The following is a 14697-nucleotide window of genomic DNA, read 5'->3' as shown; positions in this document are numbered from 1 at the left end:
GGGTGCACCCACCCCTGGTTCCGGGAGAGCACATAGTAGGTGTTCAGCCAGTGTTCAGTGCGGGAAGGAGTGTCTTGGGCGAGCTGAGGGGTCACCTGTCTGATGGGGTGCAAGGCCGTGTGTGGAAGGGAGGGGTCCCCAGAGCAGAACCCCGGGGAGGATCGGATCATCCTGCCTCCGCATCCTGAGGCGAGTCTCGGGGCGCTGGGCGTGGGGTTGGGCGGTTTGTGTACGTGTGTCTGTGAGTCGGGATGGGAGCAGGGATGTGAGCTTGATGGCGAGCGTGTGTGCACGTGGTTCCCGGGGCGGGAGGAGGGGGTTGCTCGGGTTCTCAGTGTCCCTGGCGTGGACTCGGTGGGACAGACGGGTCCCACCTGGGCCTGTGCCCTCTCGGGCCCTGACTCCTCGGGTGGCCACCTTGTGCCTGAGCGCGTGACCGGAGGACTCGCTCACAAGTCACGCAAGCGCACCTAGGGTCTCTGCCCTCGGCCCTGCGTCTGGGATCATTAGGAATCGGGGGTTCTGGGCGGGGCCACGAGGCCAGGCCCTCCCAGGGGTAAGGTCCTGTGGGTCCATTTGTGAGGTTCGGGGAGGCTCAGACCTGGGGCAGACTCAGCCAGGCGCACCCCAACCCACCCACAGAGGCTCCCTCAGCCGCAGGCCCACGTCGCACCTGCCCTGGCCCTGGCCCCCCCCCCTGAGGCCGGCTGGGATCTGCCGTACTTCCAGTAAGATGGCTTCGTCTTCATATTAGGCCAAGGCGAGAGTGGAGACATTTATGAAACTTTGTTTAATGTACTGAAAAGCCATCGGCCAGAACATTTAGGAAATTGATTTTCCTGGCATTGATGAACTCGTTTTATTTTACCCCAGTATTAATTACTTTTTTTTTAAACAAATTAATTTAAGAGTCGTAAAACCTAACAAGTGAGCCAAATGTCCATAGATCATGTCCCGCGCCGCCCCTCCCCACCCCGGCCCCCTCCCTCTGTGGGTGGGGACTCCTGCCCTTGGGGGGGCTCCCGTCCCTTGCTTCCCGGCTCCCTCCCAGAGGTGACCACCGTCCTCTCTGCCGTAGGAGAGGCCTCCTCGCTGCGGGACTACGCGGCCTCCACCATGACCGAGTTCCTGGGCATGTTCGGCTACGACGACCAGAACACGAGGGACGAGCTGGCCAGGAAGATCAGCTTCGAGAAGCTGCACGCGGGCTCCGCCCCCGAGGTGGCCACCTCCTCCGCGCCGCCCGCCGGGGAGGACGCCCTCAGCAAGCGGGCGCGTTTCTCCAAGTACGAGGAGTACATCCGGAAGCTCAAGGCGGGCGAGCAGCTCTCCTGGCCGGCCCACGGCACCAAGGCCGAGGAGCGCGCCGGCAAGGACGCCGTGGGCCCCCTGCCCGGCCTGCGGCTGCCCAGCCACGCGGCGCACCTGGAGACCAAGGCCACCATCCTGCCGCTGCCCTCGCACGGCAGCGTCCCCATGCAGGGCCTGGTGGCCCGCGCCTCCAAGTACGACTTCTTCATCCAGAAGCTGAAGACGGGCGAGAGCCTGCGGCCCCAGAACGGCAGCGCCTACAAGAAGCCGTCCAAGTACGACCTGGAGAACGTCAAGTACCTGCACCTCTTCAAGCCCGGGGAGGGCAGCCCCGACATGGGCGGCGCCATCGCCTTCAAGACGGGCAAGGTGGGGCGCCCCTCCAAGTACGACGTCCGGGCCATCCAGAAGCCGGGCCCTGCCAAGGCGCCGCCCGCTCCCAGCCTGGCTCCCGCTCCCCTCGCCGGCGTGCCCAGCGCTCCCAGCGCCGCGGGGCCGGGGCCCGAGCCGCCTGCCTCCCTGCCCTTCAACACTCCCGAGTACCTGAAGTCGACCTTCTCCAAAACGGACTCCATCACCACGGGGACCGTCTCCACTGTCAAGTAAGGCCCGCCCCTCCCTGCCGCCTGCCCCCCCCCAAACCTCCCCCCCACCACCACGGCTCTGCCTTGGAAGCGCACGTCTGTGGACACACTCTCACACCTCAGGCACATCTGCTGTGCACTCATACACTCCAGGATCCTCACGCGTGTGCTTCTGCTCACGCGTGTGTGCTCACACTCATTCACGCTTGTCCCTCTGCCCGCGTGAGCGCTCATGCCCAGTCCAGGGGCCCACACACACCACACGTCTCGCTGTACACACATACCTCACACTGGGCACTTCTGTGCATGTGCTGTCTGCTAACACACATGCCACAGGCGCCTGCCACCCTGTTTGCCCGTCACAGCTTTCCCTCCCGCCACCCCCAGGGCCGAAGAGAGGCTGAAGGAAGCCCGGCTCTGGGCGGCGGCTCCGGAGCCCACGCTGGTGGCCGTGGCTCCTGGGTCCAGAGCCTGGGCCGCAGGGAAGGCAGCGAGAGAAGGCAGGAGGCTGGGGAGGGCGGGGGCACACTCAGCGCTAACCCCCAGGCCGGTGGTTTTTGATGCTGCGCCCCAAGAATTTTTAAAACGTGCAATGCCTGACCCTTTAGTCAGGGGCACTGACCTCTTTCCCCTGAGACTGTCCAATAAAAAAATGGCAGCAGCCAACACAGTAGTCGTGGTGTGAAATGAATCAAAGTGACACCTATTTTTTTGTGTCAGATTGGCAAAAAACATACTTAGGGTGTGCCGCAGAGTTTTAGCCAGAGGTTTATGTGTGCCCGGAGATGGAAAAGGTTGAAGCCGTGGCCCCAGCCAGTGGCAAACGGATTGGTCACGGATGGTGGGGCTGGATGAGACCCTCTCCCCCGAGATGGGTCCACACACCGGGGAGCGGAGCTGGGGAGCCGCCCGCCCTCCGGGCCTGCTCTTGCCCCTTCCCCTGGGGACTCCCCTGTGGTACCTGGCCCCCCTCCTCAGCCAGCAGCTTCCTGACTCCCGGGGTGTGAGGGGGCTCAGGCCCAACTCCTGAGGCTTCTGCCCATTAGACGAGGCCAGGCCCGTGCCCGAGGCGGAGCCCCCAGCCCTGCCGCTCGGGACTCCTGGCTGGGCCCAAGCTCACTGAACCGGAGCCAGACGTTTGCCGTGGGACTCGCTCAGTCCCACCCTGAGTGCCTCAACCGCCGAGCGAGGGAGAGCAGGGCCCGGCCCCGGGGCGGGGAGCTGCCTCCCAGACGCTCCTGGGGCACGAGGCCACCTCCTGTCCGCTAATCGGCTGTGCCCTGTGTCTCTCACCAGGAACGGATTGCCCACAGATAAACCAGCTGTCACCGAAGATGTAAACATTTACCAGAAATATATTGCCAGGTAGGCCCCTGGGGAGGAGGCTGCCACGGAGAGCAGGTGCGGGGGCACCAGGAATGCCTGGGGACTGTGGGACCACATGTCCGTACGACCACGCGTGCCAAGGTGCCTGCTGCCTCCCCATCGCCACACACGCCTGCCCCATCTCGGGGGCCCCGCCCCCGGGGTGTGATCCGGGCCACACGCCCTTAAGCAGCTTGTACCCCAGGCAGGACGGGGTACCTGAAGGGGCCCCAGGGCAGGCCTGGCCACAGGTGAGCGTAGGGCCCTCCACAGCTCACACGGGGCCCTGGGTGGGTGTGGGCCACCGGAACTGGCCAGAAGGCGCTCCCCGGGCCAGGCCGTGGCCCTCGCCCCCGGACTCCAGACCCGCCCCTTTACGTCCTTAAGGCAGCAGGATTGGCAGGTAACCTTCCCCTCAACAGATCCCCCAAATCAGGCCCCTGGCGGCCAGCGCCTGAGGGGGCAGCACATGGCGGGGTCGTGCCCCGGCAGCTGCCTTTCTGCTGATCGTCCGGGTTCCCTCTCTGTCTTTCCAGCTTCGCTCTGCTCTCTTTATTATTATTATTATTATTATCATCATTATTATTAGCGCCTCAGCAGATGGCCCTTTTGGCAGCTTCAGCTTAAATATTTATTTGCAAGTGGTTCCCCCCCCCTGACAAGGGGGCCTCGCTCACTCCCTCCCGCCGTCTCTCGCCATCCCGGCTGGCGGGCGGGCCGAGCCTGCCACCTTCCCCCGCGGTTGTCATGGCATGTTCTCCCCAGGGTGGCCGTCCCCGGGGCCGGGAGAGCCACGCCCGGCAACATGGGGGCCTGGAGACAGCATGGGGTTTCCTGGGGGGTGGGCAGTGGCCAGGCAGCTGGGGCTCCTGGCTTCAGAGTCGGCTGGAGAGTGAGCTCCCTGCCTCGGGAAACCAGACAGATGCTGTGCTTTAAAAATTCATAACTCTGCCCTGTTTCAAGTGTCAGGAAAGCCCAGGACAGAGACCGGTCTAGCATCTCCCGGCAGCAGAGCCCAGGCCCGGCTCAGCCGGGGTCCCCACACCCGGCCCAGTGCTGGGCGGTAGGCAGCACCTGCACAAAACCGCCCTGGGGGCTCCCGCCTTCCCACCTCATCCCACCCCGTCCAGGTCTCTGCTCTGACTTTCGGCTGCCCCAGCTCCTTCCTCTCCGCTTGGGTGCCAGGCCTCGGGGCCTCCCCTGGCACTCACTCCCAGGGCAGAGGGACCCCCGGGGCAGATGGCTCTGGGCTTCCTGATGGGCTCAATCACTTGTCCTGGCCTCCTCAGGCCTCCACCACTTCACCCCTGCAGACCACCTCTGCCCTCCACACCCCCACACAGGGCCCGGGCCCCTCTCTGCGGCACAGGCATAGACGCCTCCTGGCTGCTTAGGCCAGGTCCCCTGGGACTGGCCCGGAGAGGTCTGAGCCGACCCCTCCCCCGCAGGTTCTCGGGCAGCCAGCACTGCGGCCACATCCACTGCGCCTACCAGTACCGCGAGCACTACCACTGCCTGGACCCCGAGTGCAACTACCAGGTAAGGCCCCTCGGGCGCCGCCTGCTCCTGTGCCGACGGCCCCAGGAGCCTCTCCAACGTGGGGTGGGAGCTCAGTTCTGCTCGGGCTGCCCGAACTCAACTCAGGGAGGCAGAGAGGCCAGAGAGCCACTGGCCTGCCATGCACCCAGACCCCTGCCCACAGGCATCTCGTGGGATCTGGAGCCATCTGCAACCTGGTGCTAATAATTCAAATGCCCATTCTCTGAGTCTGCCTTGCACCCAGGACTGTGCCGGAGCCCAAGCACCTTACCTAATTGATCTTCCCAGGGAACTGTGAGGTTGGCATTACTGCCCCACTTTACAGGTGATAACACTGAGGCTCAGGTACATTGTCACTTACCTTCAAAGGCACCCGCTGGTGAGTGCAGAGCTCGTGAAAGTGATGGGAGGAAGGGCAGTCTGCACAGGGGCTGCTCCCTTTGCCTGGCCAGGGAGCCCAGCCTGGCATAGCCCATCGGTGGCTCTGGGCAAGATGTGTCCCTCAGAGCCCCTGCCTTCGAGGCTGGGTCCAGGCCACCCTCTCTGCTCCTGGGCATGGCTGTCGGGAGCCCGAGGGGAGGTCAGGGAAGAGTCTATGGTTCTGGAGCCCTGGAATTGTTCCCCCCGAGGTCCCGAGCGCTAGCCTTGAGGCACCCTGGGCTGCCTCGACCCAAGCAGGGTTACTCGTAGGGAGGCCGGAGCAGCCTGGGGCCAGCAGCTGGCCTGGCGCTCTTGGCCTACGGCAGGCCAGGCCCCCGCCAACCCGCCCTCCCCCGGCAGAGGTTCACGAGTAAGCAGGACGTGATCCGGCACTACAACATGCACAAGAAGCGCGACAACTCGCTGCAGCACGGCTTCATGCGCTTCAGCCCGCTGGACGACTGCAGCGTCTACTACCACGGCTGCCACCTCAACGGGAAGAGCACCCACTACCACTGCATGCAGGTGCCCCCCGCCCCCGCCCCTCTCCGACAGGGAGCCGCCCTCCCTCCCATCCCAGGTCCCAGGACAGGGAGGCGGGGGGCAAGTGGAGGGTCCTGGGGGCTCAGGCTCGGGCAGCGGCTGGTGGGCCAGGGCGGGGCCTGCCCCATGGCCATACTTGGTGCGGGCGAAATCCAGCGAGCTGTTTATACAGACCGACATTTTTCAGGCTTTAGCACCAAGAGCAGCATTGCAAATGATTCCTGAGGAGGTTTTTGTTTAATTCTTTGTTTTAATGCCACGCAGAGTCTGGGCTTTTTCAAGGTGTCAGGTCCAGGGGAGCGACGTTGGGTTGCGAATAGCAGCCGCCGTGCCTCCCCCGGTGTTTGTCAGGGGGTTGTTATGGCCTCCGTGAGACAACCTGGGCCCCGAGGAGAGGGGGGCTCGCTCCCCGGGCTCTGAGATGGTGCAGACACTGGCACGGCCCGGCCTTCACGGGCGTTCAGATTCCACTGGTTTTTACTCGATATGGCAACGTTGCCTGCCTTGGCCCAGCTGGGGTGGGGTGGGGAGGGCCCTGTGCCAGGAACCTTCCACTGAGCGCGTCCCTGGGCGAAAGGTGACCGCCAGGCCCCGGGGTCCGGCCTGCCTCCCCCTGGGGGCTTTAGAGGTGGAGCCACAGATCGGGACTCCAAACCCCCCTCCTGCAGGAAGGGGCCTCCACGCCTACGCCCGGGATGTCCTATGTCTGCCCCTGGGGACACCCCGACCCCCAGCACAGGCAGGGCCCGGCCCTGGAGGCCTGCCGGGTCGTGAGGGGTTCTCTCTGTGTGCGCCCTAAGTTACCCTCGGGCCCCAAGCCGGGTGTGTACCGGCGCAGAAGTGCCCTGAGCAGGGAGGCCCGCGGCCCAGGCCCCAGGCTCCGGCCGCACCCATGGGAACAGCCTCCCTGGACTGTTCCGGGCCTCGGAGCCCCTGACAGCATCCCGCCCCGCAGGTTGGCTGTAACAAGGTGTACACGAGCACGTCGGACGTGATGACGCACGAGAACTTCCACAAGAAGAACACGCAGCTCATCAACGACGGCTTCCAGCGCTTCCGAGCCACCGAGGACTGCGGCACGGCCGACTGCCAGTTCTACGGGCAGAAGACCACCCACTTCCACTGCAGGTACCCGGGCGCCGGCCGGGGGGGGGGGGGCGCGCTGGCCTCGGGGAGGGACGGGAGGCTGGAAACCAGGCCCCGAGGGGGCGGCTCGGGGCCCTCCGTCCTCACAGGAGCAGGAACAGCAGAGAGGGCTGCTCAGAGGCCCCGCCTGGATGTCCAGCCTGGTGGGAGCGGGGCGGGGCCTCGTCGCGGCCCCACGCGGCCCCGTGACAGCCTCCCGATGTCCCACCCAGGCGCCCCGGCTGCACGTTCACCTTCAAGAACAAGTGCGACATCGAGAAGCACAAGAGCTACCACATCAAGGACGACGCCTACGCCAAGGACGGCTTCAAGAAGTTCTACAAGTACGAGGAGTGCAAGTACGAGGGCTGCGTGTACAGCAAGGCCACCAACCACTTCCACTGCATCCGCGCCGGCTGCGGCTTCACCTTCACCTCCACCAGCCAGATGACCTCGCACAAGCGCAAGCACGAGCGCCGGCACATCCGCTCGTCCGGCGTGCTGGGGCTGCCGCCCTCGCTGCTGGGCGCCAAGGACACCGAGCAGGAGGAGTCCAGCAACGACGACCTGGTGGACTTCTCTGCCCTGAGCAGCAAGAACTCCAGCCTGAGCGCCTCCCCCACCAGCCAGCAGTCCTCCGCCTCCCTGGCCGCCGCCACCGCCACCGCCGCCGCCGAGGCCGTGCCCGGGGCCGCCAAGCCTCCCAACAGCAAGATCTCCGGGCTGCTGTCCCAGGGCCTGCCCGGCTCCATCCCCCTGGCACTGGCCCTCTCCAACTCAGGCCTGCCCACCGCTGCCTCCTACTTCCCCATCCTCCCGGGCAGGGGCAGCGCCTCCCTGCCTGTGGGCACCCCCGGCCTCATGGGTGCCCTGTCGTCCGGGGCAGCGGCCTCGGCAGCGCCCGACACACCCACTCTGGCCGCCTCGGGAGCTGGAGACTCAGCCCCCGCCGCCGCCGCCTCTGTCTCGGTGCCCCCCGCCTCCATCATGGAGAGGATCTCCGCGAGCAAGGGCCTCATCTCGCCCATGATGGCCAGGCTGGCCGCGGCCGCCCTCAAGCCCTCTGCCACCTTTGATCCAGGTGAGCAGGCTGGGCCCTGCCCAGGAAGCAAGCGCCTTGCAGGCCCCAGCAGCTCCCTGGCCTCGGGGGGCAGAGCAGAGTGGGGGGGCGTCTGGCAGAGGCATCTTCCTGCTCCCCACACCCAAGTCCCTTGCCCCTCGAGCCCCCCTCTTGGCCTCATCTCTGCCTCTGTCCTGTTTCTTTCCTGCTTGGGGCCCCGCATTCTGACCGGCCCACCCTAGGCAGCTCTTGCTTCTGTCTCCTCATCTGCGAAGTGGGGGTGCCTGTGCATCCCGGGCTGCTGCTAGCTGCCCCCCCCCCCCGCCCTGGTCTTCTCCCGCCCAGTCACAGTCCAGCCGCCGCCGGGAGCAGGCCCCCAGTCCCCGTTCCCTCCAGGTGACGTGCCGGGGACCGGAGTGCAGCCCGGTGGCGGGGGGCTGCACTTCAGGGACACTTGGGGAGACTCGTGCCCGGACGGCCCCCGAGGCGGCAGAGGCCCCTCCCAGGCTCTGCTCAGTCCGGCCTGCCCAGGAGAACTTTCTCCACAGGCATCGCCCTGACCTGCTGTCCGCTCGGCCGCCGCGGCACGGGCGGCTGCTGGGGGCTTGGAGTGGCCGGTGCAACCCAGGGCCTGGGTGCATCGGCATTTCTCTCACTTTGGCCACATCATTGGCTCCCACGTGGGGGCCGGGGGGCCGGTCACATCTGTCGCCCCGCCGGCTCCTTTCTCTCACGTCTCCTGCTCTTTTACAACTGTCTCTGCTTCTCTCCTCTGGAATTTTCGGTTTTTCTGTGTCCCTCACGCCTCTCCTTTCCCCACCTCCTGGCGATTAGCATCAGTCAAATCCCTGAAAGAGTTGGCTCAGGTCTGGGGCATGGCTCCATTCATTCATTCACTCATTCATTCGACAACCCCTGGTGCTTGCTGAGGCCTGGGCACCGAGGGTGCCGGGCACGTGCAGGGGAGGAGGGACAGGAGCCCCGCCTGCGGCGCTGACGGCAGTGTGGGCTAGTCTGTGCCGGGCACAGAGCTAGGAGGCGGCGAAGCTGAGCCTCGGACCCCAGCAGTCCGGCTCCTGAGCCCAGGCGCCCGCTTCCCTGCGAGACTGTCTTGCGACCAGCCATGACTGAGGGTCCCTGTGGCCCAGACCACCCCCCCAGGGCTGCCAGTCTTGACTGGGGACCTCGGGCAAGTGACTTCGCAGAGCTGCCGGATGTGGACGCTCTGAGTTCTGAAAACTCTCACGTCCCCCATGGGACGCTCCTGTCGGCGGGCAGCTTGGAGTGACTCACCTGCCATTCCCGGGAGGGACGTGTGGGGACTGCCTCTGGCCAGGAGCCTGCGAGCCGGGGTGGACACCTCCCCCCTCACACCCACTAGGCCACACTGGGCGCAGCGGCCAGACTGTCAAGTGCTTCTGTTTCCATAGAAAAATCTCCTTTCCCCAAAAGAAAGGTCAGGCAACGAGGAGAGGACTCGCTTTCCTTTACTTTTTAATAAAATGCCACTTGCTGTCTGAAGCAGCTCTCTGTCAGCCGCAGCGCCCGGGGGCAGATTAATATTTCAGTCACTGGGGGATGATGGAGAAGGGCGCGGCGGACACGATCCTGTCAGCCACTTCTTGTGCCCCTTCTCGGCGTGGCCCCCCGAATCCTCTGCCCACCCGGCCACGTCCACGCCCCACGGCTCCCGCCCACCGGGGCAGCCCAGCCTCGTCTCCGTCCCGGACAGCTTGACGGGCGAGGTCACACAGTTTGAACCGCCCTGATTGGCTGTCAGCTTGCATCGCCCTGACCCGGCAGATGCCCCTCCTAGGCATGCTCAGTGGAAGGCAGGGCCGTCGCCCCGGCAACAGCGGCAAGGGGACCGGCGGAGGGGGCGCCGCTCCCAGTCTGGATCTGCCACTTCCCCTCAGCGTTAACGGCGTCTTTAATAAAAGCCTAAGCGGCAGCCCCACAAATTGGCCGTGACAGTCGGCGGAGAGAATGAAGGCCCCACGCCCGGCCCGGCCCCCTCCCAGCCTCCCGCCCTTCTCGTCCAGGAGGCCCTGAGCCTGGACAACTTTGACATAATTTTGCAATAATTATCACTTGAAGAATTGCCACACGGGGGTACGCGTCACAGGCCATCACGTCAATGGGGACAACCGCTGACCAGCAGCCAGGGCTCCCGGGGGCCCCAGCCCACCCGGACGCTGCCCTCCCTCCGGGGGGTTCCGGTTGGTGCCCAGCGGCGGCCCGCAGCCCCTCTAACACCGTCTTCCCTCCCCTCCCCTCCCCTGTAGGAAATGGGCAGCAGGCCACCCCCGCCAGGTTCCCCCCGGCCCCGGTGAAGCAGGAGCCTGGTGAGAACGCTGGTGCCCCGGGTTCCCACGAGGCCTCCCAGGACCGCAGTTTAGACCTGACGGTGAAGGAGCCCAGGTGAGGCGAGGCCGGGGCCTCCCTGCTCGGCTCCCCTGCAGGAGGCTCAGGGGACAGCACCCTCTGAGCCAGACCCCACCGGGGACGGGGCCCCAAGCCCTCCTGGCAGGGCGTCGTCTCCCTCCTGGCAGGTGCAGCCGCCGGCCGGCCGGAGCCCCAGGGCCGGGCTGGGAGGGACGAGGCTCTGGGCTCAGTCCCACGTACGTCTGAGCTAAAGCCCCTTGGTTTGTGTGTTCCAGTAATGAATCAAATGGCCACGCAGTCCCGGCAAATTCATCTCTTTTATCCTCGCTTATGAATAAGGTAAGAACCATCCATCACACGCCTCCCGTTCCCCCCACCCAGAGAAATTAAAGCTGCGTTGGGGGGGTGGGGGGATGTGTTTGTTTTTTAATGTTTTGCCTCTAATAAGATGAGTTTGTACCATTTAAATTTTGAGGCCATTTTTCATCGGATATAATTTCAGAGCCACTGCTTACAAATTAATTTAATGAACTGGCTGAAGAAATATATTCCAGCCTCTGACACCCTTTTTTCCCCTTCAGATGGAGGGCTCCTAAAGCTTTTCCGGAGCCCTCTAACTTCCTCCGCTGTTAGTTATTAATTTCATTTATTTATTTTATATACTTTTTGTTTGTTTAAAAAAGGGTGGGGGAGGGGGGCCAAAGTGGGAGCAACACATCCATTCCCACTTTTCGGTTGAGTAATGGTCTCGGACGCCTTCCGCAGAGGTCGCCCGGAATATTTATTTTAAATAATGCAGGGTCTTTGTAAATTATACATCATCTCAAATATATTCTCCCCCTTCCCGTGATGAATTTGACTACAGCAAGATTAATTCGGTGACTGTACACAAGTGACTGCTGAGGAGGGAGCCGGGCCTGGGCCAGACCTCACGGGGAAGGAGCCTCCGCCTTCCTCTGCCCTCTGCCCTCTGCCCTCTGCACTCTGCCCTCTGCCAGCACCTGGTGCCTCTTCCTCCCCTGCCTCTCCTGTGGCCTCTGTGCTCTTCTTTTTCCTCCTTAGGTCACTGCCCCCTGCACCCCCTCGTCCCTTCCTGTCGGAGCCTCCGGCCAGCGGCAGGCCTTTGCTGCGCGTCCCCCTCCTCGCCCGCCCGGCAGCATCCAGCTGTCTCCCTCTGACCCCAGGAGCCCCCGCCCTCCTCGCCGCTCCTCCTTTGTGTGCCTTCTCTTGTTCTCAAACTCGTAGGGGTGCCCCCTCCCCTCCTCCTCTTGCACTTCTTTTGAAAACCTGGCAGGAAAATAACGAGGGAGCCACGGAGTCTGGGGAAGCTGGGCTGGAGCGTGTGCCCGCCCGGGTCTCAGTCTCGGCCTCCGCTTGAGGGATGGCTCCCGGCAACACCGGGGGAGGGGGGGGCGGGGGAGGAAGCCCTGGCATCTCGGCAGGCCGCGCAGCGTCCATTCAGAGAGGCGCGTCCACGGCACTGCCGGCCCTGGTCGGCGTGAGAGGCCCGAGGGGTCCAGAGCTACTGCCACTCCCAGGGCAGTGGGTCTGTGTCCTGAGGCCCCCCCGCCCCAAGCATGGCCCCTGTCCTCCCCACAGATGTCTCAGGGCAACCCCAACCTCGGCAGCCTGTTGAACATTAAGACGGAAGCAGAGGGGAGTCCTAACGTGGAGTCCTCGCCCTTCCTGGGCAAGGCCGCGAAGGCGCTGGCTCCGGAGAAGCTGCCAGAGCCCTGGAAGGTGTACCTTCGCAGGTGAGGGCCCGGCTGGAGAGCCGGGGGGAGGGGGAGGCCAGGCCACCCGCCCAGCCACACGGCACGCCCGGCCTCACCGGAGCGCCAGGGTCTCCTCTAACCAGCTGGCTCCCCTGGCCAGGTTCAGTACCAAGGACTTCTGCGACGCCCAGTGTGACTTCCTTCACAAGGCCCACTTCCACTGCGTGGTGGAGGAGTGCGGGGCGCTTTTCAGCACCCTGGACGGGGCCATCAAGCACGCCAAGTGAGTGGGGGTCCTCGGAAGGGGCCCATTTAAACCCAGCCCCATTTTGTGATCCACGCTTGGCTCGGGGCCCCGTGGGGCTGGAGGCTGCACAGGCCTCTCCCTGCCTTCCGAGCAGGACCCATGTCCATTCCCACCAGACCCCAGACGCCGGGCTGGCTTCTGCTCAGAGGCAGGCTTCCCCTGCTCAGCCCAGCCTGTCCTCTCAGCTCACCGGGCCAGTGCAGCCCAGCCCTACCCCAGGCGCCGCCTGCAGAGCCAGCTGCAGAGACCCAGCTCTGACCGGGCAGGGACCCCCAGAGAAGGCCTTTCCAAGCCCAAACACCACATTTGTAGGTTCTCTTTGACCTAAAAATAAAGAACTTGTGAAACCCATTGAGCTGAAAAGCGGCAAGCCCAGCGCCTATTGTAATTGAACCCAGAACTTACAATCATTTCCAACAGCTCGTCCCTGATCCCTGCGCCCGCATCAGGCTCACTGCTACACGGCCCCAGCTGCTAGTCTGCAGAAGAGCCGACTAAATACCAAGACCCACCTTTACATTTCAGAGCAGGTTCTGGAAGGGTGGGCTTCACGGGGCCAGGGCTGGCTGCCCACCAGCCCCCTCCATGTAGGGAGGAGTAGGGACAGAGGTCACGGCAGGAAGGTGTGCTAGGACTGAGCCAGAAGCCAGCGTTCAGGACTGGAGGGCCCAGCTCCCGCTCAGCCCTTCCCTGCTGGCGGCGACTGGCACTGGGGGCGAGATGGGGACACTGGGACTCTGAGGTAGACAGGCAGGCCCGCCATGCCCAGGCCTGCCCAGCAGGGGAGGGCTGACCTGCCCAGGGCCCCCTCCACTGCCCACCTGAGACCCCCATTCTGCCTCTTGCAGTTTCCACTTCCGGACGGAGGGAGGAGCCGCAAAAGGCAATGCGGAGGCCTCCTTCCCGGCCTCGGCTGCTGAGACCAAACCTTCCTTGGCCCCCTCATCCCCGCCGGCGCCGCCCGTCACCACGGCCACGGTGTCCTCTCTGGAGGGACCCACTCCCAGCCTGGCCGCGGTGCCCTCCGCCCCCACCCTGCTCGCCTGGAAGCAGCTGGCTTCCACCATACCCCAGATGCCTCAGATTCCAACGTCAGTGCCTCACCTGCCCTCTTCGCCCTTGGCAACGACTTCTCTAGAAAACGCCAAGCCCCAGGTCAAACCCGGATTCCTCCAGTTCCAGGAGAAGTGAGTCCCTCGATGACACGGGAGTCCCGTGTCCCCCGCGTGTCTCGGGAGTAGGTGCTGGCAAGGACCGCCGAGGGCGCTGCCGCCCGGCCTGCAGCTAGCCCTGGCCGACCTCGGCCTCTCTGGGACCCGGTCATCAGGCTATGTCCTCGTAGCCTAAGATGCTGCTGCTCTGACCCCTTCCTGTGCCCAGAGCAGGTGGCCAGGGTGGGGGAGATGGTGGTGGCGGTGGCCGCTGTTCCAGAGGCCAGTGGTGATGCTGCCAGGACCGACGCAGGGGGCCGGAGTGGCGGGCCTGCCCGCGGGAAGGCTGCTCTCCCTCGGGGCCACCTGTGGGCTCAGCTCACGGCCTGGCTGAGCCTCAGCAGGGCGAGCGAAGCCCTGGGTCCCGGCGGGTGAGGGCTAGGCCCCGCTCCAGGCCACGGCCACCTGCACAGGGTCTGAGCTCCAGGGCGGGAGGGACCTCCTCACTGGACGGTGGTGGCTGCTTGCGGCGAGAACGGTGACTCTGTATCATGATGTGTGCGGCTTCCTGTTCTCAATAAAAGTAATAAATTGGATGTGAACATACACCACCTGAGTGGCCGCTGTCCTCCCTCTCTGAGCACCAGGGCTGGGCCCACAGCCTGGAGGGGACCTGCACACCTCTCGGTCCCTCCCCAGCTTCCCTTCCCCCACTCCCCTCCCCACAGTGGCAGCCCCCCAGACTTGGTCAGAGTTCCCACTGGGTCGATGTGGGGGGCAGTCGAGTTGCAGCCAGGGCAGAAGGCCGGAGTGCAGCACCCTCCACGCCTGTCTGCAGCCCGGGACCCATTAGTGATGTCTGCTCCGGGCAGGGGCTGCCACTCACAGGGCAGGCCAGCTACGGAGGTTCCGCCCGGCATTCCTCCCGCCCCTGCCAGCCCCGTCCCTCGGCTGGCTTAGGTTCTGTGAGTAGGTGGGTGCCCCAAGCCCCCAGCTGACCTGGGAGTCCTCGCAATTATGAACCTCAGCAGGACCTGACCTCAGGTGCCCATTCCCGCTGGCCAAGGCCCCGTGGTAGCAACACTTCCTGGTAGGGCTACCCGCCCACCTGCACCCTGTCCGTCAGCCACATCCAGGGCCTTGCCTGTGCCATGACAGCCAGGCCTCACGGGCATCCTGCCAGGGCTGGCAG

At 64.7% G+C, this 14697-nt stretch overlaps 1 protein-coding gene across 1 annotated transcript in view; it reads left to right on the top strand.

Moving 5' to 3' along the window:
• CASZ1 (castor zinc finger 1) overlaps nucleotides 1–14106 on the top strand; it is a 44760-nt gene extending 30654 nt beyond the window's left edge. The window contains exons 4-14 of the mRNA XM_054721406.1: nucleotides 1079–1913; nucleotides 3192–3260; nucleotides 4709–4799; nucleotides 5580–5744; nucleotides 6718–6890; nucleotides 7121–7968; nucleotides 10233–10368; nucleotides 10608–10671; nucleotides 11932–12086; nucleotides 12208–12330; nucleotides 13203–14106. Of these exons, the coding sequence (XP_054577381.1) occupies nucleotides 1079–1913; nucleotides 3192–3260; nucleotides 4709–4799; nucleotides 5580–5744; nucleotides 6718–6890; nucleotides 7121–7968; nucleotides 10233–10368; nucleotides 10608–10671; nucleotides 11932–12086; nucleotides 12208–12330; nucleotides 13203–13545 (3002 nt within the window). The 3' untranslated portion in view covers nucleotides 13546–14106. The remainder of the gene's footprint in view (nucleotides 1–1078; nucleotides 1914–3191; nucleotides 3261–4708; nucleotides 4800–5579; nucleotides 5745–6717; nucleotides 6891–7120; nucleotides 7969–10232; nucleotides 10369–10607; nucleotides 10672–11931; nucleotides 12087–12207; nucleotides 12331–13202) is intronic.
• The last annotated feature ends 591 nt before the right edge of the window (nucleotides 14107–14697 follow it).

The sequence above is a fragment of the Eptesicus fuscus genome, chromosome 9 (genome assembly GCF_027574615.1).
Source record: "Eptesicus fuscus isolate TK198812 chromosome 9, DD_ASM_mEF_20220401, whole genome shotgun sequence".
NCBI classification, from domain to species: Eukaryota; Metazoa; Chordata; class Mammalia; order Chiroptera; family Vespertilionidae; genus Eptesicus; species Eptesicus fuscus.
This window is presented reverse-complemented; position numbering and strand designations above follow the sequence as displayed.